We start from the raw sequence: 24,925 nt of genomic DNA, 5'->3' as shown, positions 1-24,925 counted from the left end.
CGACCAGGCATGGGCATACCTACAGCATAGTTCAGGCAAGGGCCTGAGCTTAAATTCGGCTCCCGAGCCAAGGAACAGAGATCTCCAATACGGTTTCCTGCAGCTCCTTTCCCAGCACCAAGGTCTGTGCTGACAGCTGGGCCATGACAGGGATGGCCATGAGCACAGGCAGCCAATGCCCATGGCAGGGGTAGAGCCTGTGGAGCTTCTCGGCGCATTTAGGGTCTGACAGCAGCCATGTATGCCTTTCCCACATTAGCTCACCTGATTTTGAGGGGCTGCCTTCGAAACGTACCATGAAAAATGATAGTTGTTGCCAATTATTTGAAGGTCAGTGTTAAGAGGGTGGCTACTTCCCTCTGGTCTCTTCTGATCTGCTAGCAAACCTAAAGAGTACGGAGAGATAATTAGCTTGGAGTGTACCATAGGGAACAATTGTTCACTTACGAGGATAGAAAGCATGGTGAAGAAGTAAGTTCTTCCGCTTGTAATGTCAGGCATTGCAGAACACATCGTGCTGGTGAGAAAAGCATGGTGTTTAGAATGTTTGCTCTGCATTTCTAGCTTGATCTGAGATCTAATACATGGAGAGTACAATGGACATTTCTCTTCCACCCACCCAAGAATCACAGCTGCTGTGTGTTCAGTTCCAACGCTGGGCAGGACAGCATGCTAGCACACCGGCAACCAACCTCCCCCTGCCGCCGGTAGTTTCATTTGTTTTCCAGTCACGTGAAACAGTCAATTAAGCTTTTAGAATCCAAAGATGGAAGCACGCAGAAAAGAAGAATGAGTAAAAAAGGGGAGAGAGGTAGCAGGAGAGAAACAATCACAGAAAAATATGTGCAAATTGTGAAGGAAAAGGAGAACAAAATAAAGCAGAATGGGCGCAGGGGAGGGAAAGGTCAGGAACACGATGGAGAAGCAAAACCAGAAGCAGTAAGAGAAAAGGGTGAGAAAGTTAATCTTGCAGGAGCAGAAATTCCTTGTTAGGAGAGGTGGAATCTAGAAAACTTAACTCATCCTTTAGGGGAAAAAAAATGCAAGGGAAAAGTCCAAATTAACTGTTTGCAGTCGAAAACAAATGTTGCATAGTGTAAGTTCTTGCCCTTCCTGTTTCTGAATTTTTTTGCCTCCTGCCCTCTGAGTGCCGTCAGAGGTTCCTCAAAGTACCAAGTGCTGCACCATAGCCTATTCCCCCCACCCCGACCTATTCCCCTGCAGGTACTTGCCGTTATGCCCTGGCTTCATCTTCAAGCCTGCTGCCTTCTCACAAAGCTCTTCTCACACCTGCTGCCGCTTTTCTCCCGCCACCTCAAATGCCTGCTGCTGCCCCTTCAGCTGCCTCCCACAAAACCCTGTAAATGTAAGAGTAGTTCCACCGCACATAAAGGCTCAGCATGAAACATTTATAATTTCCCTGCTGGCTTCCACTGCAAACTATCAAGGGCAGAAATTGTCTCTCAGCATTTGTGCCTAATATCATAAAGGTCCCTGACACTTCTGGGAAGCCCCTGCTGGTACTGCTATGTAAATAGCAATACCTGTTTTACAGGGTAATGTCTTGTTTTCATTCTTGATAAATCACTGCACTAGTTTGGATACACTTCTGTATGGATCACTTCTGCTCAGGAGAACTGCTGCTCTTTGCCCGATGCCAGGAGAACTGGTTTCCATGGAGCATTGTTTTTGCTTTGTCTCACTGAGGACAAATGGGAACCAGGGAACAACCTGCAGTGACAGATGACAGTGTTGCTACCACCAAAAGACTCACAGGGTCAAATTTCATTCTAAATGTTGAGTGGGACACCACACATCTGGAAACCAGAACAATATGGTAGGTACTATCATGCTTACCTAACGCCTTCTTCTACACATAGACCCATACAGTGAGAGCTCTGAGGGGTTTTCTTGCTGCTTTTCTGTTGCTGGGAAGCCAGAAGCTGATGAATTTTGCAGTCAAGGCACATCGTGCAGTGGGCACTGGGATTGCTTAGCTGTCCCCCTTCTGAATACAGAAGGGAGACAGCTGACATCAAGCTTTGTTCATTGCAGCAGATGATAAATATTAATGGCAGCTTTGACAGATTAAGGATGCCACCTAGTAACAGCACTAGATATAGATACATAGGTCCAAGATTTTAAGAATCTCTATTCATAGTCAGGAGAGCAAAGAACTTGGTTTCCTGAAATATTGGTACCTTTGTGAAGTCCCTAGTTGGGACATTGAAATCGTCAGTCTGTAAACCTACAGGTCCAGTATCACATTTTAAAGGGCTTTTTATAAGGTAATGTTGAAGTCAATCAGAAAGAAAAGTTAGAGGAGATAATGCTCTTGAAATTAAAAAAAAAAAAAAAAACCAAAACGACAAAAACTTCCTTACCTCATGAATATCTAGGATAACCTTGACGGTGACCTCCTCAAGCTCCTATGGAATCTACTTCGGCTCCCATTTTTCTCTTCAGGTTTTTTTTTCAAGTACTCTTGTCTCGGGTGGACAGCATGAGGTCAATGGGAAGGTGTGTTTCAAAGGCTTTTGTAATTAAAGTCATCCGATTTGCCAAATTGCGTCAAAGGTCAAAGACTGTCAGTAGCACAGCACCATGCAAATGATCTCTTTGAATTGCCATTTGGACACGGGTCAAATAAGAAGGAGGCGGCAGGGGTTTTTTTCATAGAAACAGCCGCCTTGGAGCAGCACACTCAACTGTGTTTTACATCTATTGCCATATTTTTCCTTAACAACATAAACGCTTTTTTCTGAGGCCCTCCTCAGAAGCCCACGTGCGGTAGCTGCAGACACAGCCTGCGTGTCCTTGCAGCTGGGCTTTCCAGCTGGCCGACACGGGCTTCGCGGGGCGAGGAAGGCGGCGGAGCGCAAACAAGGGGCTGTGCAGGGACATCGCCACGAGCCCGACGCCTTCGCCTCGGCCAAGGCCATACTGGTCTCCCTCCTCCTCCTCCTCCGGTCCCTCGCCCCTGCGAGGGGGACGACGGAGACAAGCAAGAGCAACCTCCGCTGGAAAGGCGTGGCGCGGCGAGAAGGCAGGCGCGGGGCCGCCACAATGCCCCCGGCAAGAGCCGCCTCAGGGCCTTGCTCTCCTCCGGCCTGCCGGCTGCCGGCCTCCCCTGCCGGGCCCGGCGCCGCCCCCCCGGTCCCTGGCGGCAGGCGGCTCTCGGCGGCCCGCCACGGCCAACGGCCGGGGGCGCGGCGGGCGGGGCGGGGCGGAGGCTCGGCCGCCCAGGCGGCAGCCATTGGGGGCGGCGGGGGGCAGGGCTGCGGCAGGAGGGTCCCCGCCGCCGCCCGATTGGCCCGGCGGGCTCCGGCTGGTCGGCGGGGCGGGGCCGGGGGAAAAGCTAGCGGGCGGCAGCGGGGCCGGCGCCTCGGCAGCCTTGGTCCGGGGAGGCGCCGCTCTCGCACCGCTGGGGCGCAGCTCCCCGCTGCCAGCTGTCCGGGCGCGGAAGGAGGTAAGGGCCGCCGGCCCCCGGACCGGTCCCCTGAGGCCGCACCGACGTTTAGCGCCGGGGCCCGTTAACGGCCCAGCCTGCCCGGGGCCTGGGATGGGGGTAAGGGCGGGAAGGGCGCCGCCGGCCGCCGCGGGGAGCGGCGTGGGGATCCAGGGCTCGGAAACGCCTCCCTCCGCTCGCCCGTTTCGGCGAGGGGAGCGGGATGGGCGACGCGGGGCTCCGGGCGGTGGCTGGGGCCGGGCCGCGCGGCGGGGGCATGAGCCTGCCCTGGGGAGGAGGCGTGCTCCGCTCCCGCTTACCGACACCGGTCCCTTCCGCCGGCGGCGGCAGGTGCAGTCTCACGAGCCTTGGCAGGGGAAGGCCGGCAGCCCGGCGAGCGCGGCCCCGGCTGCGGCAGCGGGGGGGGAACAGTGGGCGGGAGGGAGGAAACCAACGGACACCGTCGGTCTCCGGGCGAGCGGCGCAGGGGCAGCGCCGCGGGCTGCTTCGCAGGGCTGGGGGCTTGCTTGCCTTCCTCGCTTCTCTGCGTTTCCCTCTCCTCCAGCTGCGGCTGCTGCGCGGGGTTCCTGCTGTGTCTGCCCGCTTAGATGTGGCAGCCGGGGCCGGGTCCCGGCCCGCGCTCTCGCCGTTAGGCCGCGCTCCGGTCGTGCACACAGGCGGCAGCGGAGAAGTGCGGAGCAGCCTCTGGCCTGGCCCGCAGCTCTCTCTGCCGACCCCTTCATCGCAGCCGTGAGGACGGGACTGCAGCACAGCCACCTCTCCCATCGTGGAGGGGCTTGGATTAAAGGAGAGATCTGTGCTGGTTACATCAGTCTTTCACCAGAGGCTCGAACGGTGCTGCCTAACATAACTGCACAGCATTTGCATACACAGAATAAACCCGTCCTAGCTCAGACAATCGGTTGTGTACTAATTCGTAATTAGTAAATAGCAGCAGAAACCTCTTTAAATTGCTGCTGTCTGTGCAGTTTATTATCCAGGCAGGGGGTGAGATTATATTGTCACAGATTTAAAACAAACCTCTGATTTAAGATGAGCTTAACATACTGCCCACATCTGTGCAGTTTGGAAATTATGCAAGGCAAGTGCACTTATACGTGTTGAGAGTCTTAAATTCCTTTTAAAATACGTTTCATCCCCTGGGGCAGCACATGCCTTCTCTTTCTTCCGGGTTTCTTTTTTTTCCCCTTTTCTTCTCGCAGTCTGGGAAATTTCCATGTGCCAAGAAGCAGCCAGGCTGTAAAAGGGGCACCATGCATGTTAAGCTACAGTTTAATCTCTCACTTTGTTTGCTTTAAGCATTGTATTTCCGTGTCTGTCTGCAGGAGCTATTTCTTTAAGTTAAATGTGTACAGATTAACAGGATCAGATGGAGCACCTCAAAACAGATTTCCAACTACAACTGTCCGTCTTGGACTTTGGTTTTAACACCAGTGCCCCTTTTCAATACCTCGGTCTTGTTTTGCCCAGATAGGCTTGCCCCGTGTTTGCGAACATATCAGTTAGGAAAGCACAGGCTGTTATATGTTCAATTGAAAGCATAACTATTTACATCACAGAAACTAAAGATCAGGTTCCTACTCCTGACTTGCAGAGATACTTGAAAAGCAAAACTGTCGTCAGTATTTATACCTGCCTGGGAAAAAAGCCTTTCGAGAGTTGAATTTGATAGGGAACAAATGCATTAATTACCTTGGGATTTTGAATTAATCCTCTGATTCATGCTGTGGATACTGGGAAATCTAAATATAGCTAACATTTCATGTTCTCCTTTCAAGCTGACAGAAGTGAAACCAAGTGTGGGTTTTGTTAATTGGCAGGCTTTCAGTTTGGTCGTGCTGTGTTTCACAGAAGGAAGTTAACATACTGTTGTTATGAGTCAAGGGTAACAGAAAAGAAAAAGCAACTCAGGAAAGTAAATCAGTTTTTAAATACACGTAAGATACTGAAATAAGGATGTGATGTTGTCATCACCCCGCAATAAAAGGGAAAATCTTAAAATTCTAAGTGGTCAGTTCCACTCACCTGGTGGCCTAGCCCACATTTGTCTGGTGCAACAACAGTGATTCCCAGCACGGGCGGGCTTTTATCAAGTTAACAGTTTCTCTCTAAGTGCTAAGTAAAGAAGCCTTTCTTCATCTAAGAATTGCATGAAAGGTAAACCAAGAGCATCTAAAGCAACATGCTTTGAGCTGTGAACGACAAGTTTAATGGAGGCCTCCAGAAAGCTCCTCACAGCCGTTTTCTAAAGCAGCCACTTACTAAGTTACCTTTGACTGCGTGTTTTTGCAAGCACTCAGATTTTGTCTAGTAATTTTAAAAAGTAGTTTTAACAAATATTTCAGATCTACAGATGCAATTGTGATGGGCATGGGGAAAGTACAACGGCAAGGCGCTCCAGCCCAGAATTACAGCGTCTCTGGGGTACTTGGGTTGCTCTTTGCTGCTCGATTTTGTCAGACCACCCTGCCATCTTTTTTTTTTTTTGGCATTCATTGTGAGCCTGCCTATTTTAAATTCCTTTATTATGGCATATAATACCTTTCACTCATAATTTTGCTCTCAGCAAACTTCGAGCAATTAAGTTAGAAATCCCTCACTTAAAATTTAGTGTGGTTAGTTACAGTGATCTGATGGTCCAGTTCAGATTACTCCGGTGCAACAATGTGGACTTACTACAAACTGCAGCCCAGCCTGTTGAACTTTCATCAAGTTGGGTGTAACTCTACAAAAGATTAAATAAGCCAATCTTTCTACATTTTTCAGCATGCTAGATGAATCATCATTAGTGAATTTTTATCTGTGCCGAGCCAAGTGGTGTGTTTAATTTATCTGGGCTGGAAAAGAGATATGAGAAGCCAGTAGAAGATCTGTCTTGCCTGTGTTAGCCAAGGGAGCTCATTTCAGGGTTAGGTGGCAGAGAATTCAGGCCAGACAAAACAGCAAAGAGCTGCATGGGGTTTTTTGGGGGCAAGTTTGTGTGTGCTGTTGTGTGTCCATGGATACACTCTTAGTCGTTCTTAGATAGCCTAAGAAAATCACAATTCACTTCACAGGTCTGTGTTGAAAAGTATCGTTCAAGTCCTCAATAAACGTGACAGAAACAAATATCATGTGCAGTTGAAAAAACTCTTTAAAATCTAAGCAAATATATTTCTCCTGCCTTCCCCCCCGGGAGCCATAGTGCGGATGTTTCAGCAATTGTTTGAAGAGCATGCGTGATAAGCTAATTTTCACAACCTCACCTCATATTTTCACATATTCATATTTTAGCTGACATGGAGCAAAGTCATTATCACTCTCATTTGCTCCATCACAACCTCTTCAACCTTTGAAAATTCAGGATATCATTATGCAGGTGGCCAGCAGAAATGCCTTACCTTGAGCTATCTGCAGTACTCCCCATTAGATGTGGGCTGGTCTGCGTAGGATTGTTTCTCGGTGAGTCATGCAGATCTCTCTGTAGTTTCTTCTAGGCAGCCCAGTGCTATGCATGAGTAGCGGGCTCTGAGGGTGACATTGTTTCCTGAATGATGTAACTGAAAATTCCCCTTCCTGTGCTTCTTGTTTCCTGATCAGTTTTCTCTTTGTTCTCGAAGACATTCCAGCAGCTGCGTATCTTTTATTCCTGATCTTTTACTCCTACGAATCTCTGTGAAGACAAGTTATGTCAACAGCTACTTTAATTAATTTGGTACGAAACGGAGGGTATCAAGTAAGAAGGAGAGCCGTGCTGACGTCCCGCCTCTTGCAAGACGAGAAGCGTCTGACTGCCGCGTGCTACAGCTCCACCTCTGAGCGCCGTGCTTCCCGCTTCGATCCAGATGGGAGCGGGCGACCTACGACATGGGACACCTTTGGCATCTGGGACAATCGCATTGACGAACCTATTCTCCTCCCACCAAGCATAAAGTATGGGAAGCCAATTCCAAAAGTCAGCCTGGCCAACGTGGGCTGCGCTAGCCATATCGGGAAGCGTAAGGAAAATGAAGACCGGTTTAATTATGCTCAGCTGACGGAGGATGTCCTATACTTTGCAGTATACGATGGACATGGCGGGGCAGCAGCAGCAGACTTCTGTGATAAGTACATGGAAAAATATATTAAGTAAGTGTGCATCAAGTGAATGCGCGTCAAATGAATTACAGTAGAGATTCCTTCCTTAGGACTGAAAGGGAACCGGTGGGTCATACGTTGTCGCTAAGCCTCCTAGGTTATATAGCCACCTAGCCCAACAGGACAGCAGGAACACCGGTCTGGAACAGTCCGTTACAATGGACATGCTATGAACTACTTACTCTGTATGGCGCCTACCCCGTCGAGCAAGCCCGCAAAGACAAGATAGGAAAATACGATGGTGCCCAGGAAAGGACTGGGAACACAGAGAGAGTGTGAATTGACTGTTTTCAGATGGGGTCACTGTGGTCGCTGACCTACGGCTTGCTTACGCTCTTCTGTCACATCCCTGAGTGTTGGAAGAGGAATTTTATCTATTTGCAAAATTACAGGATTATGCTTCCAGTGCAGGTCATTAGTAAAATCATATTACCTTTTCACTGAAATCCAGCATTATTCAACGCATGCAGGGAGGAGATAAGGCTATGGAAGTGATTGATCAAGATGTATATTTCTTGGAAAGAAGTTTAATTTTTTCTTTGCTTGTTTGTTTCCAGAGAATTTCTTGCTGAGGAGCAGAACTTGGAAAATGTTTTGAACAAAGCTTTTCTAGAAATAAACAAAGCATATGAAAGGCACGCTCATCTGTCTGCTGATGGTAGGTAAAAAAATATTCTACTCATATGGATGTGGAGAATAAGGTTTTTCTTATTTGCTCAGTAGTTTTGTAGTAAAATGTCCAGAAAAATGCTTGAAAACAGTTTTACTTAACATAGGATTTTGCTCTGATTACTTACTGCAAATGAAACAATTATGCTTTACCTCCTTAAAATGAAAAAGCTATAAAAAGTCTAAATCAAATTTACCAGGGGAGTTATTGATCTGAATGTTAGCATAATCATCAATGAATTTCTCTTAATGTGATTCTGTCAAGGAAAGCGTTTGTAAAGTTAGCAAAGAGTGATTTAGGTTTGCAAGGAGCTTCTCTTTACTGTGCGAGAAGCCTGGAGGGAGGGTTTGGTTTGGGTTTTTTTGTTGGGGTTTTTCATGTTTGGTTTTTGGGGGGGTTTGGTTTTAGGTTTTTTTTTTTCTTTAAAAGCTATTATTCCAGTGGGCTAAAAGCAACAGTGTCAAAAGCTCCCCTTTCTAACTTGGCTGCTGCACCTGAGGAGGAACGTAAGGCAAAATTAATACAATCAATATTGTTCCTGCACAAACAGAATCACAAGAGTAGCTGAGTGTGAAAGGGAAAAAAGTGAAGAGAAGGACAAGGTTGGCTGTGGTAAGGCTGTGGTAAAGCTGGCACCAGCCCTTTTAGACTCCTTAGTCCTGGCTGTATATGTGTCTAGAGACTAAGCACGCCTGAAGTTCCAGTTCCAGCAACTGGAGTTTATAGAGAGTAACTTGGGAAGGGGGAGAGAGGTCCCGGTTCCAGTTCTGTCACAGGAGTTTCCTCATCCATGAGATGCAATTTTAAGAGTCAGTTTAGCCAGTCTTAAAAAAACCAAACAAACAGACAAACAAACGAACAAACAACCAAAAAACACAACCAAAAAAACAAACAAAAAACCTGTCCCAGTGCTGGTGCAGGTGCTGGCAAAATGACAGAGGTCGTTTCAGAAGAACATAAACTGTAAAAGTTTTCTCTCCAAGAAAGACTTGAAACCAATAAGCTCTGTAGGGACTGAAGTGATACTGTATTCTCAAGCTACATTTCTTAAGCAATGAATGAATACAATCAAGTAATGGAGTGGCTTCCTGCACTTTAACTGCTAGATGAATCTAGGTAGACTCAAATATTTCCTGGCAGGACAGGTAGCCTGACTGTTGCAGCACTGTGAGGGATACACACCTTTCCTCTCACCTGGTACAAGCTAAGGTATCAGGGGTATCAGGAAAAAAGTCTTAAGTCCTGAAATGCAGCCCTTAAAAAAGGGGGCTTAAATCTATAAAGCTCATTTCCCCATTATATCCCATTTTATTTTTTTTATATTTAGATCCTTTAAAAATAACGATGTGGTAAAAAAAGTCCAGAGTCACTTTTGACCTACAGGGTGAGTTTTAACTGAGCTCATGAGAGACACATCAGTAAAGCAGATACGCTTTTTATCCAAGAGCCTCCTTGCAAATATGTTGTCTTAAAAGTCTAAATTCAAGGAAGTGTCTGAATACAGGCTTATGTGCTTCTCTGGATCAGGACCTTTCATTTTCGCTAACATGAAGGTCCGTTATATATGTCCCCCTCGCCACCCCTTAGTAGGACAGCTCTTGGTTTGGCTCATTGAAGTGACCTCTGTTAAGTGTCACAGCAGCTCCTAGAAGAGAAGGATTGGGAACTGTACTTAGTATATTATTCTGTTATTCTGAAAAAGGTTTCTGATTATGGCATTTCGTACATGAGACTTACGGAACTGGATAACAACAGTATTTGACAGACAAGTTGTGCAGCAAGCTGAGCATTTTGGAACTGCTTATAGGATTTTTTTCATATCATTTAACTAACTGGTGCTGCTTAATGAAATACAATGCAAATGCCAGCAAATTTATGTAACAGCTATCAAGATACTGGACAAACCCTCTTCATTAAAAAAGCTTGAGGTCAAGCAAAATATCGGGCAAAAGCGTTGTCAAACATCCGCAGGGGCCACACTCTGGCAAGCACTCAGTGTTTCTCAGGTAGGCTGAGCACCTGCAAGCTCTTGCAGGAGCCAGTGAGATCTAAAAGTGCCCAGTGCTCTTGACTGGTTGCCCAGCTGAAAATCAAGTTATAAGGCAAAAAGTGGAGTAACAGGGTTACAAGTGCAGATTTCTGAACTAATTAAACTTTTTGCATATCTGTTGTTAAAATAATTCAATACTATGTTGACTGCTTGGTGTGGATATTTTTGTTGTTGCTGCTGTTTTGAAAGTTACATAAAATTTCAATGCTTGTCATGTATCCTTGTTAGAAGCCGACTTCCAAATTGATTCAGTTTGCCAGCAAAATTTCTGATTAATTGTGGCTATTCTAGATGTGACAGTCAAGACTGCTGCTAAAGTATCTTGAAAATGGTGGCTGGTTATGTAACACTGGGTATCTGGGATACGCTGGATGCTCCCCAAGACTGACCTCCTTTTGAAACCTGGCCATAGCTGACGAAGTGGAAAGTAATAGCTTAGTCTTCTTCCAGTAGATGACCCTGCCAGGATTCACTCCTTTCACTGTATCTGCAAAAAAACCAGTGCGTGTTCAGGATATCCAGGTCTTTACTAACACACGGCCAGCTTTGAAAGTGTGTGCCTGGCTGTTGGAAGGAACGTAAGTCCTGGGACAAATCTCTGTAGCCAAAATTGCATGGATATTGTTTGGCGCACTGTTTATAATACTATTTAAGGGGTAAAAACCTCATATAATGGCACAAATTTAACAGGACTGGAGATGTGCCTTGTTGGAGCACCTAGCTATGTCTCCAAGGTCACAGCCCTTTGTAGGTCACTTTACAATTACAGAATATTTGAAATTATGGATGGAAAATACATAGCATAATAGTTTCTGTGAGCTTTCAATAAAAAAAAGTGTATGTGTTCCAGGTACTGCTACTGTGTCCGGCATGCAGTTCACTAGCGCTGTTGGAGTGCTGTACTGGTCTGCTGGAGACGGGTCCAGTATCCCCTCTGACAGTGATCTGTACCTGTTGTTTCACACAAAAGCATAAGAAACTTGCTGTAGGCAGATCTGGGACAATCTGTCCTCCACCTAAATCCTTTCTAATCATTAACAGCTTAGAGATGTGCCTGAGCCCTGAAGCATGGTGTTTGATATCTCTTCAAAAATGCATTTTCATTCACTTCCACGCATTTAAATATATCCAGTCACTTTTAAATCACTGCTAAACTTAGGTATAGGACACAGTAAAGGAAGCTCACGTCCAACAAATACGTCATTATCCATGGGACAACTGTTAACACAGATGGACAGAATTTTCTGATATTTTTGACCAGCCGTAAAAACTGAAATGCAAAGGCTGAATAGCTTTGCTCAGCAAGGGCAGAAATAAGGAAGTGCATCATGTGCTTGAGGAAATTTGAGCATCTCTCTAGAGAAACATAAGACAAACCCTCTCCTGGCCTAGTGCAGTTCTACAAGGTACTGCTACTGCTTCTGTTCACTGCGATCCATACTTGGAGAAAACAACAGGGAGTCCTTCCATCGACCTCGACATTCAGTGCATCCAACTCTAATCACATTGGCCGCTCACTTCTGGAATAGCCATCTTATTAAAACATAGCCAGGTATTAACTGATGTATCTATGTTTAAAGGTCACTCCTGGAATCTTATGCTGAGCAAACAGCAAAAGTTATTTAAAAATAACTAAATTTAAAAAGTAGTGGGTTTTGGTTTTGTTTTTTTTAAGTTACCATTCAAACATATGATTTTTATTTCTTTGAATATGTTAACCTGCAACACTGAGGAAAAGGGAGAGCTGCAGAAATTGTATTTAAATATTTCATGAATCCATCAACATTACAAAGGCAGCCTTTTTATCCAAGGGCCCTGATTATTACCTAATCAAGTTAGAAGATACTAATTGCAATATTAAAGGGGTGTTTATTTTGCATATTTTCCTATGGGTCAGAATGATTCATATACTTCTATTCAGTGTCTGTAAGATGGCCCCATTTTAGTTGGCACTGGTTTGAACTTCCCATTTTTATGTTATATATAAATATATATATATAAAAAAATAAATAATTACCTTGAGGAAACAGATTGGGCCATATTCTCTACTGAAGATGTTCTTCAGGGTGGCCACTCTTGCCATATATGAGACAGCTGGCCCTCTAGCATTGATAAAATTCCTTGATTGATTTGTTGGTTGGTTACTTACCTCCACAGGAAAAAAAAAAGTAGCTTTTATTTTAGCTGAATTTAAACTGGTTTTGTCACAGTTTTAGCGAAAAGGCTAGAACGGTGGCAATTCCCCCGAAATACCAAGGCTGATTTATCTGTGGCCAAAGATGCATGTGTAAGCCTCAAGTACTTCCTATACGATCTGCAAAAGGCAGTGCAGGCAAACCCAAGAGTGACTACTTCCCCTGTTCTGCAGCCCTTATTCTTTCATCTCCAGTGTTGCAGGTTTATTTTGTTTGAACAAAGTCCCTGGGTGAATTTCCTATTTGCCTCTGTGTGCGTGTTATTTGTGGCAGACACTGTACCTGGTCAGCAGCTCTAGAACTGGAGGCCCTGGACACTATTTGCTGGGCTTCAGTGGAAAGAGAGATCTGCTTAATTTTGTCCCAGGTGAAGGAGTCCAGCGGTTCCTAGCCTGGACTACTGGAAGGTTCCCACATCCTCTTTGTCACATTAGTTGAGATGACTTGCAGTAAAAGTTGTCCAGTGAGTGTTAAGACCTATTGAAAGATCTTAGTTTTATAGTGATATTGTTAGGAAAAAAAAATAAACTCTTTAATTGTTAAAACCTATATATATGCTGATGCAATGTATTTTGATATTATTAAATAACCTAGCAGCAGTTGTAGTAAAGCATTAAAAATGTTATCCCATCATCATTCCTGTGTTTTTGAGCTGTGCTAGAAATCACATAATGCTTGTAGTCTAGCTACATCCATGTTCTTGCACCCCTACCCAGATCATGAACTGGTTCCAAGGAAGAGAGCGTGAGCAGCATTTATTTTTTCCAGGAGTGCTATTTAACTAATAAACGTATATAAAGCTCAAGTCACTATGACCATTACCACAATTCTGAAAAATATATTGACTTGTTTTTTAGTACCATCCCTTGATTTTGTGATAGCGGCTCTTTTCTTTCGGAGTTTGCGCTTGAAAGATTCGGATCTTTCAGATTCACCTGGATGTCCAAATGTTTCCAGTCATTTATAAGCTAAAGGCTATGGATCTTAACTTTCACTGTTAAGGTCTTTCACTGTAAGAAACTGCTTATGTTTGTCAGCATAGTTCCAAAACCAAGGAATGAAATGGGAGAGTAGCGGCAGTTCTGCATTAATTTTATCGTCTAAATAAAATGTATTTTCTGTGAAAAAAAAAAAGGTAGTTTTATGGAGATTCTTCATTTCACTTCTTTTAACTGTTGGCTAAAACAGGTATTTTACTGGTTGTACTAAAATTTCTCATTGCACTGGTACTTGTTAGCATCTTACTTTTATAATGTGCCTCAAAGTGAGCCTGCACTGGATGAGTCCTTGCTTCAAATTAGAAACAGGATGTCAGTGCTTACCTGAACAGTCAGAAGCTACCGGCATCTAAATAGTTTTTGAATATCATAGCCTGCATGGCAGCCATAACGTAGTCCAAGATTTGACCTAGGTCACCATGGTTGATGTTCATGATTGACGTGTTGGTTAAGTGTATAGCTAAACCAAGTCCTCACTGCAGTAATAATACCTGTTTTAAATAATAACACAAGCTTAGTTTAGATTGTTTTGTGAAGTTTTTTGGATTCATCAACTCACTGCTTTCGCTGCACAACAAGGCTCAATGCATCTTTCAGGGCTTTGTGCACTTCAATTTACTTCCAATCCCCTTTTACTTACGGGGTGCTGAGACCTCGCAGGGTTGGGGAAAGAGGTCCCAACCCAAAATCCCAGAGCACTCGCATTTCTGTTTCCATAGTACGCAGGGGGTCGTGCTGCGTGTATGCCATTTGCTGGCAGCTGGTCGGAGATGGGGCTGGCTGGCATTCCTCGGGCTCAGACGCGCAGTCCTGTCTCAGATCCATCCTGCCTCCCCGGGGTCAGGGCTGCAGGGCCAGAGGTAGGAGTGCATGCAATTGTAGCTGAGCTGTGCAGAAACGGTGGTGGAAAGATCTTTAACTGTTAGTCATGTGAAAACGGGAATATAATTGGGGATTCTTATTCCCAAGTTAGCCCAAAACCCCTCTTGAATTGGTTTGCTTTTAAAACCAGAATGCCAGAGACCTACAGAGGACTTTTCAAGGGGGTTTGCATTGGCTGTGAATGCAAATGTGTTCCAGGCAATAGCTTGTACTGGCCAGACATTTTACTGTAATAGCTCAAGTTGGCAGGAGTTACTGCTTTCCAGGCACCTCTGACTGGGTTACCTTTGCATAATTTGCAGGAAGGGAAGATACTAACTGTAAAATGGGACTGCTTCTTTCAAAAAGCAAAAAAAAGGAAGGCTGGACAGTTCTTTTGGCATTTCCTTCACCAGAGATAAAACTGCCGATCTTTTCTGAAATGGGCAGACTCGCTTTTCTCCTTTTCAAGCGCTTCTTTTTTTCCAGAGCGTTGTAGAAATTGAAATGAGAAGCCCTTGCACCAGTTAATCCAACGAGGTCCCCGAACACGGTCAGTCAGCTCAGCTCGCTCCCTTACCCTGTAAGAGAAGGAAGACAGCAGCTAGGGCCCTGTTTTGCCCTCTAGGCAGTCACTGTACACCCCTGCCGAGTGATCCCAGCAGCGCCCAGGGCAGATTGCCCAGAGAGCCACTGCCAGCTGACTGCATCGGTTTGCAGGCACAAGGCGAGGCAGAATCCAGCTTCACCTTTGCGCTGGGACCTCCAGCAAGTGGACGGGGTCTGAAGAGAGCAGCATTCCTTTATGAAAAAAGCCAGCGGCCTGCTAGCTGAACCCTTCGTATCTTGGCAAGGCTGGGGGAAGAAGAGGGAGATTGTACAACTCTGACAGCAAGGGGAGGACCCCACAGACTGGGGTAAAGGAGCGATTTAGTGTTTCTTTTCTGGTGAACTATGTAGAGCCACAATTACTTGTACTCAGTTGCCCACTTCACCACCTAACGGAAGGGAAGAGCCATCAGCTTTATGGTAGGCTACCCGTACCGTCACTGTGCCCGGGAATAAGGACATTAACCCTGTAACCTGAGGTGAGCTAGTGGGACAGAAAAACTATTTGCTACAAGCTGAAGGGAAGCCACTGTACCTTGTACTGTTTTTATTCCACTTGCCCTCTTTGCATGGAGCCATGTTGTTGCACAGAAATACTTATCCTTTCCACTTCCTCTCTCTCGCCCCAGTCCTACATGCATGCATGTTTGCTGTATTTTTTTTTATGTGTAGATTTAGTTTAACTTAAAAGCAGTTACGTACTGGTAATGTAGAGCACAAGTTGTCTTCATTTTACCAATTGAAACTGGTCCCATGCTTTGAGGCAGTGCTAAAACCTCTCTCTTTGCTATGACGTTTATAGCAACTCTGATGAACTCTGGGACCACTGCAACAGTGGCTCTGCTCCGGGACGGCATTGAGCTGGTTGTGGCAAGTGTGGGAGACAGTCGTGCTCTGCTATGTCGAAAGGGAAAGGCCATGAAACTCACCATTGACCATACTCCAGAAAGGAAGGAGGAGAAGGAAAGGTACCTGTCGACTGGTGATGTGGCTTCCCAGGGAACGGCCTCGGTCAGGATATGCTTGTGTTCTGCTGCGGGGTTGGGCCTGGAAGAAAGCAGAGAGTTGAACGTAATGCCCTGAGACCATCTCTGAGCTGGCAGAAAGCGGCACGGCTCCAGTTAATTCATTTGGTTCTGCTTAGAGGACCAGGGATGTGGAAAGCCCTGCATGAGCGTGAACTGTCTCAGCAGTAAGATCAGCACAGCTAGAACTCGGTACAGAGCCGTGATCACATGGTTCAGACTTGTCCAAGACTGCCAAGTTAGAGCCAAGACCTGAAGAAAGGCACTATGGTTCCCAGGTCAGGACTCAGCCCGCCAAGCCACATCCTTTCTGTGGAGCCCTTCAAACAGCAAAAGCCAACCCTCAGTCTCCCAGCTTAGATCCTCCGTACCCCATTCCGCATCAGTAGCTAGTGACAGAAATTGCAGATACAGACAGGGGTAATGGTGTGAAGCAGTAACTCATATTCACTTTTTCTTTTGTGCCTCTGGACAGGATTAGGAAATGCGGTGGCTTCGTTGCCTGGAACAGTTTGGGACAACCTCATGTGAATGGTAGACTTGCAATGACACGGAGCATAGGAGATTTGGATCTTAAAAACCGTGGTGTGATAGCCCAGCCAGAAACAAAAAGGGTTCAGGTAAAAGAAGGGCTGGTTAACAGGGACAGCAACATTCGGACTAAGGGGCATCATAGGTATTTAATGCAGGTGGCAGTACCCACATGACGTGCCCAGGTGAAGCCTTGGCCGAGCATTAGTTTTTATTTATGGTGAAGTAACCGGAGACTAATTCTAATTAAGTCATTTCAGATTAACACCAACAGGACAGAAAAGAATCTGGCATTGATACTAAATTCAACCAGACCAACTTCTAAACCCCATTTATAACAGTACAATGTAGGATGAGGGAAGATAGATAACACATGATATCCATTACTGAAATACAAAAGTGTTAGTCTTTTTGGGGCTTTTGATCAAATGAATAATTTTGAGGTTAATGCTGATATAAAACCACTGAGAAGTAGGTGGGATATGGATGGGCTGTCATCGAAAAAAGTAGAATACGTAGAGGTTTGCACGCTTGGGAGGAAGGGAAGAGGCAAGGGCAGTTGCATGCATCTTACCGTAGCTCTGTAGTTGTCCGGAAGACAGATTAACCACCCAGAAGGTATTCAGCACAGTTGCCTTCACTTTTGCAGGAAGGCTGTCCTCTCAGCTCGTATTCTGTTACTTTCCCCAATGCACTTCCCAGGGCCTGGGGAACTTATATTCAGTGGGTTCTAATTAAACGCCACCCACTAGGCCTGAGGGGTTTAGGGAGATGACCGCAGTGCTATCACGTCTTCCTTGAAATCCTCAGTTTAAGGCAGCATTTTGTTTACTGGGTAATGTATGGATCTGGTCTTCTGGCCTCAGTGTATTCAGAGGGCTGCTTCCTAGAATTGGAAGCACCTTATGACGCTGTCCTCCAGTACAGGGAACACAGTCTGTGTGGCTGATGGATGTGCTCGAGGATTCAAGGGGCAGCCTTTGGCTAGCTGAGGGTTTGGGGGTTCTAGTTAGTTCTTGCACAGAAAGCAAGGAGAGCACGCAGCACCCCCAGAAAAAGTGCTTTGCAACAGAGCGTAAAAAAAATGAAGGCAGTTAACTTGCCTTGCAGCACTCGCTCCATCGTTGTGCATACTGTGTGCCTTTATTGCAGCTGCATCATGCAGACGACAGCTTCCTGGTCCTTACTACAGACGGTATTAACTTCATAGTGAACAGTCAGGAGATCTGCGACTTCATTAACCAGTGCCATGATCCTGCTGAAGCTGCCCATGTTGTTACTGAGCAGGTAATGCCAGGGCTTCTCTTGGCACCAAATGCTTCTCGTTGTTTTTTGGTTTGGTCTGGTTTTCAAAAAACAAGTATACAACCACACGTTCAAGTGGATTGATGGTCGAGATGTTCACTGGTCCCGCGGGTAGCCCTTTCCTTACCCTGGGTCTTGCCACATCCTTGCCAGCCATCATTTCAATTAACTTGCTTAGCTCACAATCCACTGAACTGCGTTGGGACCGTGACTGCAGTTCCTTCCTGTATGAGTATGTCATCAGCATAGACAGAAATGGCCAGTTTCCGACCAGGGTTCTGGGTGGTGGCATATCCTATGGAAAGCTCTGGGGCATACCAGAATGCAGCGTCAGGGCTGGGAGGGGGGAAGGAAGTCTTGGGCCTCAGGGCATGCTGTCCCATGTGGAGCCAGACACTTGTTTCCTTTTCCAAGCAAGATGATGATGCTGACAATTTGTTTCTTCTCTCAGGCAATGCAATTCGGCACTGAAGACAACAGCACAGTTGTCATAGTGCCATTCGGAGCATGGGGAAAGTACAAAAACGGTGAGATCAACTTCTCCTTCAGCCGCAGTTTTGCTTCCAGTGGGAGGTGGGCATGAAGACCTGCCACAGCTATCTTTTCCTGCCACAATCTGGACAGCGTGCTACAGGAGAACACATCCATCTGTGCATAGGTTGACTCAGTGTCTTGTCCATCTCTTCTGTTCCTAGTGTTATAGAAGGTGCCACTGCTCCCTCGGTGCGTAATGCCCCGTTGTTGCTTACGGCTGATCGCATTTTGCTGCGTTTATTTATTCCAGTCGGCATTGAGGCAGCTATTTCTTTGGGTTTGTAGTCCCAGCAGCTCTGCACATCACTTTGTTCGCATAGAGGAGGCTCTGGGCTTTCACCTAAGGCTGGAGATGTTGCACAATTGTTTCATACCTACTTGTATTACCCAGGACCCTTAGTTACCTGGCAGCTGTGTAAGTCTGAGTCTGAGCCGCGTGCTGGCTTCTTTGTACGTTAATACACGGGGGAACAAACGCACAGTGTTCTTAGGTAGACAAAAAGCGGGTTTGTTGTCTTCCTCTGCTGTGTAGCCACCCAAAACTCCCCTGTGCTTCAAGAGAAGTGGGTGAAAAATAAGGGAGAAGTTTCAGAAGTGTTTAGGTTCTGATGCCAGTGGCATTTGGTGTAGCTGAACAACTTCCTGAGACAGTGCTGCTTTGCAGGGCTTTATGCTCTCACCGCCATCATCCGTGATCCTCTAGCTCCAGGGAGAGGGAGCAGGCTGGAGCCACGTGCCATTGGACAGACGGGTCCAAAGCCTGTACGGTCTCTGTGGACCACGCAGCAGCCCCTTGCACTGTCTTCTCTTTGGTGTGCCAGTGCTTGACAGGAGCACAGAGGAGGGAAAAAGCTGCATGTTTTTGATATCCACAGACTCTCATCAACTTTAATCTTTTTTTTTTTTTTTAAAAAAAAGAAAACCAGCTAATTTCAAAGAGTTTACTAATCAAGATTCTTTGGACGTGTAAGACAGGAGAGTTTATTTCTTCATAAATATGAGGATTTTCCTGCCCTCCACTGAAGATTTCTTTCAGTTGTGATCTCCTGTGTCTCTTCATGGTGTACAGGAAGCTGTAAAATGCCCAAAGCAAGCAAACTAGAGAAATGAGAGAGCGTCATAATAATGTAAGGTAATCTTTATAAGTTTTGGGGATTGTTTCTAGTAGGTGTCAGATGTTCAGACACCAGAAGGTAGTTTTGTACTCGAAGCGTTTCCACTTCCCTTTCCGGAGGGAGTCTGCGTCCAGTGAGGCATGGGGGGGGGCAGAGCTCTGAGCCAGCTCCTATTGCTGCTGTGACACGGGCTGCAGGTGACGTGCTGGCAGCAGGTGAAGATCTGTCCCAGCGTGCCTCGTTCAGACCTCCTTCCTCTGCTCCACACCAGGTGCGCAGCTCCTGTGGCCTCCCAGTCACCCTGTTGCAATGAAATACGGGCAGAGAAGAATTGGGCTCTTCTCAGACTTGCCGCAGTATTTTTCATTCTATGGATGTTTCCAACAGCACAATTGTAAAAACAAAACAAAAAAAGTGAAAGAGAAGTTGCCCGATACTATATCACCTTGCAATAAGGAAAAATATTTCTGAGATGCCTGGCCTGATTCTTATTTTCCAGTGTGAATTACTGGAAGCGTCTTCATTACCTTTAGCCCTTTCCTTTCAGCCCAGGGTTACACCTTAGGCAGTCATTCCACGTCTTTCCTTGCCTTTGGTCGAAGGCCCAGCAGCACCCAGCAGAGCACAGCGTTGTACTGACAGCATTAAGTACTAGGTGTTTAGAGAGTACACTCTTTTTGTGCCATCACTTGGTGTATTACATGGTGTATATAATGTGTATATTCGGTTTATAAGTATGAAGAGCTTGTGTGTCGGTCTATGTAAATCTCTGTTGTACTGGATGCTGTTGCCCAGGCCTCCGTAACAAGCGCATCACTGGTTTACAATAATAATCCCTTCTATCTCCCCAGATTTTCCCCGGGGTCAGTCTTCACCTGAGGTCAGAATGTTTGCTGGTCATGGTCCCGGGCTCAGCCTTGCTTACCTGAGGCAGAGGGGCACTTTCAGTTGTTACCCGCGAGAGCAGGTTCTCTGTCTGTGGCAACTCTGAAGATTCCCACAACCCATTTGTGGCAAAAATGGCAAAACGCAGCCTCAAGGAGAGGTCACACCTGACAGAGGCTCAGAGAGCTGCTCTGGGAACGTGGTTGTGACCGGTTTGTGTGAACAGCTGACAGCCTTTCTCCTGCCGAAGTGACCTGCTAAAACAGCAGGTCCGATAGATCCTAGCAAAGGGTTAACCACAGCACGCAGCAGTCTTACTCTGGGCACAGTGAAAGGTTAAGAGTCAAGCTCTGGAGAGGGAGTTGCTGTGGGGGTGGCTTCGGTATCGAGTGTCAGACAGGCTCGAGCAGTGCTGCAGGGATTTGGACAAGCTCCATGAACACTGTCCTGTTCCAAATGCTGTCCATTTCTGTTCGGCCGGCTAGCCGTCTATCCAGACAGAAGATATCAAGGGTGCTGGGGTGTTCGTGACAAGTACACGTTGATTTTTTGGAGCAGTGCTGGATACTTGCCAATCTGAAGACATGGTATTAAATGCAGGCTGCTAATGAAAAACACTGCAAATAAAGAGCAGAGGAATGACCTGGCAGTTTGAGTAGCTTCTAAACATTGACCCAGATGTAACATGAAATGACAGTTTTTCTTCTCAGTGGAGGTTTTGGAGCATTTTTTATTTTATCCCTATCTGATTGCCTGATTTCATAGAGAACAAAAGTGGTTGGGGGCTTTTATTTCTTCTAACAGAGAGGTTATCCTCTCAGAGGAAGGATCCATCCATAACTTCTTTTAAATTATATAAAGGAAGGGCTAAGACAAAGCTTTGCAAAATAGAAGATGATTAGATAAAGATGTATTGGTGGTTGCTATTACTGCCTTTATAGAATCACAGGAAAACTTAGATTGGAGAGGACTTCTGGGTGTCATCTATCTAGCCTCCTGCTCAAAGCAGGGCTAACTTCAGAATTGCATACTGCAGTGAAGGGAGGTCTCCTGACATGGAAATGCAGTGCCTGAAAACGGATGGGAGAAAGAATTTAGCATGCAGAGTGGTTTACCTGTGGAACACTTAACTGTATTGAAGTTGAAAACTCACCAGTATTTAACAGGCACTTTGAATAGCTACCAATAAATTTCACAAATAAATTAGCACATACATAAAACTAAGATATGAGCCATTTTGCTCTAAGCAAAAGCGAATCAATAACTGACAGGAGATTAGAGAGATGCATTTCTTACATACAGGTTATTCCCTGCCTGTTCACTCTATTTTTCTGCATCTCATTCTGAAGTAAACGAGCTACTGATGAAGATGAAATGCTTTGCCAAGTGGCCCAGTAGTCTGCCTGTTCCTCCTTCCGTTAAGAACAGAGGTACCTTCACACTGGTTTGTCTGGATTCCTTACTTCATGCTGCACATGGCAAGACTCTGAGTGCCAGCTTGAAAAGCATAGCATTTTGTAGAAACACTCCGTTACCAGGACCATTGGTCTCTACCTCCTGAACCGCGTTACTGCTTTTTCCTACCAAGATGACAGTAAACTCCCCTAAGTTGCAGTGGCAACTGCACCAAACCTTGTTTTTCTCCAAGAAGTCGGGAAAAATCTGCAATTGCCAGGGTGATGGATTTTTCATCATTCATCTCTTTCTCACTGAAGAGTAATTAGAACAAGTCCCTGCCCTTCCATTTCAGTTTTGGGGCTGTTTTGACACTGACACCACCTTGGCAGAGTGAGCTTTGCCAACACGTTCATGTGTTGAGTGGGACATAGGTGTATGGCACTGAATTTGGAGTGCACAGACCATGAAGCTGGTGGAGTAAAGCCATGTTGGGTCAAATGAAAGTGGTTTGTTGTAGTGGTACCAGGGGATCAAATTAGCAGTGCCACGGTAACGTCCAGCCAGCAAACCTTTTGGCATAGGGTTCTCCACCAGAGCTAGGTCCTACTCTGCTGTGATGAAGCTGTACTTCTAGGTTTTCTTCTATCATCTAGTCAACAAGGCTCCTGCTGCCTGTAGCAGCTCTGCAAGCAACCAGCTTTGCACCCCAGGGACCAGCAAAATTCTCTTGCCTAGCAGAGAACTCCTTTCAACTTGAGGACAAAGCAAATTGTCCTAACAACAGCAGTTGCCTGTCAGAGGTTTATGAAAGGATCAGTAGAGGTATCTTACTCTTTGAATGAAACGGAACAGAATCTCAGTTTGCTCTCTAGCTCCCTGTCTTTCCCGTGCATCTGTTGTTTCACTGAAAAGAATGATACTTTCTGTTTATTACAAACTGAACTGAACATTAAGGGTGACCTACTGAGCAAACCGTAACAAGTGTTTGCTTTTTTCCTGCCTTTTAGGGATGGATTCTGGACTCCATTGGCTCTGGTAAGAGTATTTTCTTGCCTGAACACTCCCCCTGGAGCAGTGGTATCTCTCACTGTACAGGCACTGCAGGAGGGTGGGCTGTGGGTGCAGAAAGGTGAAAAATACTGTCCAGCTAGATACTCGTTTTTACGGTGAGGATGTGGAAGGCACAGGGAGCCTCGTGGTGCTGGAGAATTTACTAGGAGAGGTGGTGAGTTCCAGCTCGGTCTCTCCGCCACCTGGAAAGGGGGGTTTCATGCTTTGTAGAGGGAACTTAGTAAAATATTCTTTGCAGCCTTGATTTAGGAGAGCTGGTCTCTCTGGAAGGTGAACATAGTGCAAGAGATCGAAGTGGGGATGAGATCCAACAGTTCGTTTAACACAGGGTCCTCAATACAATCAGTCCCTTTTGGTTGAAAAGCTCAGGGTTGGAGAATAATCATGGAGCGCAGTTTGTGGTTGAGAACGGGCGTGGGGAGAAATCAGCAATAGTACTGCTTTTTACATACTTGGGGGAAATGAAAATTGTGAGGAGCTTAGACTCACTGCAGGATTTCCATTGACTTCCACAGGATCAGGGTATCAGATCACCTTTTCTGTCTCAGCAGGCTGGTGTGCTGTGGTCAAAGGCATTGGGATTTCTAGCTAAGAGAGAAGCACAGAACAACAGATACCAGTGAAACTGGTTTAATATTAATTTCTCTTAAATAAATTCAGTTGGGCACTGCTAGGTCCGTTGGTCACTCACCCAACAAGCCGAATGTATGGTATAGCAACACTCCGGGCATTCCTTGGTTCCGAAGCTGCAGTTCTCAATGCAGAGATATCCAGCGGGGTGTCCTCTTGACCCAGGGTATCAAGTGCTTGGGCAGCGGTGTGTGTCACGACTTTCTACAGACTTAAGTGCAATTGTGTACATTCGTTACATAGTTTGCCTTAGGACTGTGTAGAATTCCTGTGGTTTGGTGTTTATGTTTGGTGTAATCAGTGTCCATAATTCATCTACTTCTTAATTTTATAGAGGTGTCCATTTTGCCTTTTTTTTTTTAAAAAAAAGCATTTGTTCATCAACTCAAAGCTACAGTGGAGCAGATAAGTCTGTACTGGAATGCTTAGAAGATATTTTAATAAAGAATTGACATCTAGAGTTGTGTCACTACAAATGGATTTTTCTTCTTCCACCGCACTGCAAACGAGCAGAAAAGTTTCTGCTCCTCAAGCTGTGTCGCGACTGTCCTGTTAGCCTTGGGCCTCAGCCCCTGCCATAAAAAGCTTCTGATAACCAAGGCTTTGCCTGCAAAGACATTCACCCAGTGATAACGAGTGCAAAGTACCTTCTGTCTCTGTGCTCCGTCAGCATCCAGGGGCTTTGCTGCATGAGGGCGACATGTTCTAACTTGCTATCTTTGTCTTTTATATTTTGATATATTACAATACCAAGAAATCAGAAAGCCCTCTCTCTAAAACAAGTCAGTCTTAAAAAAGTAATTATTTTGTGAAGCAGGAAAGCACCCTGGGTAGTTGTCATGGTGAGCGATGTCATCCTGTGACACAGTGGAAAGAAACAAATTGGGCCTCCTCAATAAAAGAATACATTTTGGCTTCTGCATGGATTCAAGACTTCTCAGTTATCCTCAAAGAAATGATAAGGAGAAAATAACAGCTGAGGGTTTTAACTCAGCCATAGAAGTAACCCTGAGATCCCTATTATTTTTAATTAGTACTGCTTTTACAGCTGAACTCAAACCTACTTTTACTCTCTCCCTTGAAAGGAGCAGCCTTGACTTCAGTGAAGTCCTAGCCGTTTCCTACAGCTGAGGCCCAGCCCTTCCTTTCAGGACTAAAGCGAGTCCTTTTTTGTTATCCCTTGTTGGCAACCCACTGCTCAGCTTAGTTGGGAGCCGATCAGCTCTTGGATATATGCGTATATGCCATTGTGGTAAGCTTACAGTAATCACTGCTCAGGTAGGTGAATTTTAAGAGCTTGGGTAGCGTGTGGGGAAAGCGCTGGACAGCTTTGCGCTTTCCTCACTCCTGCCCTTTCACAGCAGTTGGGAAATGGCCCCCAGGTGACTCTGCAATCGGAGCACTTGTCCTGTAATGAGTGTCCCTGTGACCTGCTGGTTCAGGCACACCTGCGGGAGAGGAGG

General features: G+C 45.8%; 1 protein-coding gene across 2 annotated transcripts; it reads left to right on the top strand.

The window, feature by feature from the left end:
• The first annotated feature begins 3,337 nt into the window (after positions 1-3,337).
• PPM1K (protein phosphatase, Mg2+/Mn2+ dependent 1K) lies at positions 3,338-23,920 on the top strand. Of its 2 annotated transcripts, none has more exons than XM_075149990.1 (7): positions 3,338-3,469; positions 7,049-7,576; positions 8,143-8,243; positions 15,771-15,936; positions 16,469-16,613; positions 17,677-17,811; positions 18,281-23,920. In XM_075149990.1, exons 2-7 carry the CDS (start codon positions 7,137-7,139, stop codon positions 18,410-18,412), a joined length of 1,119 nt encoding a protein of 372 aa, XP_075006091.1. In that variant the 5' UTR covers positions 3,338-3,469; positions 7,049-7,136; the 3' UTR covers positions 18,413-23,920. The 2 variants fall into 2 exon arrangements, with proteins under 2 accessions (XP_075006091.1, XP_075006092.1); XM_075149991.1 differs by having other exon boundaries at positions 3,340-3,469; positions 7,069-7,576.
• The last annotated feature ends 1,005 nt before the right edge of the window (positions 23,921-24,925 follow it).

Source organism: Calonectris borealis, chromosome 4 (assembly GCF_964195595.1).
Source record: "Calonectris borealis chromosome 4, bCalBor7.hap1.2, whole genome shotgun sequence".
Taxonomy (NCBI): Eukaryota; Metazoa; Chordata; class Aves; order Procellariiformes; family Procellariidae; genus Calonectris; species Calonectris borealis.
This window is presented reverse-complemented; position numbering and strand designations above follow the sequence as displayed.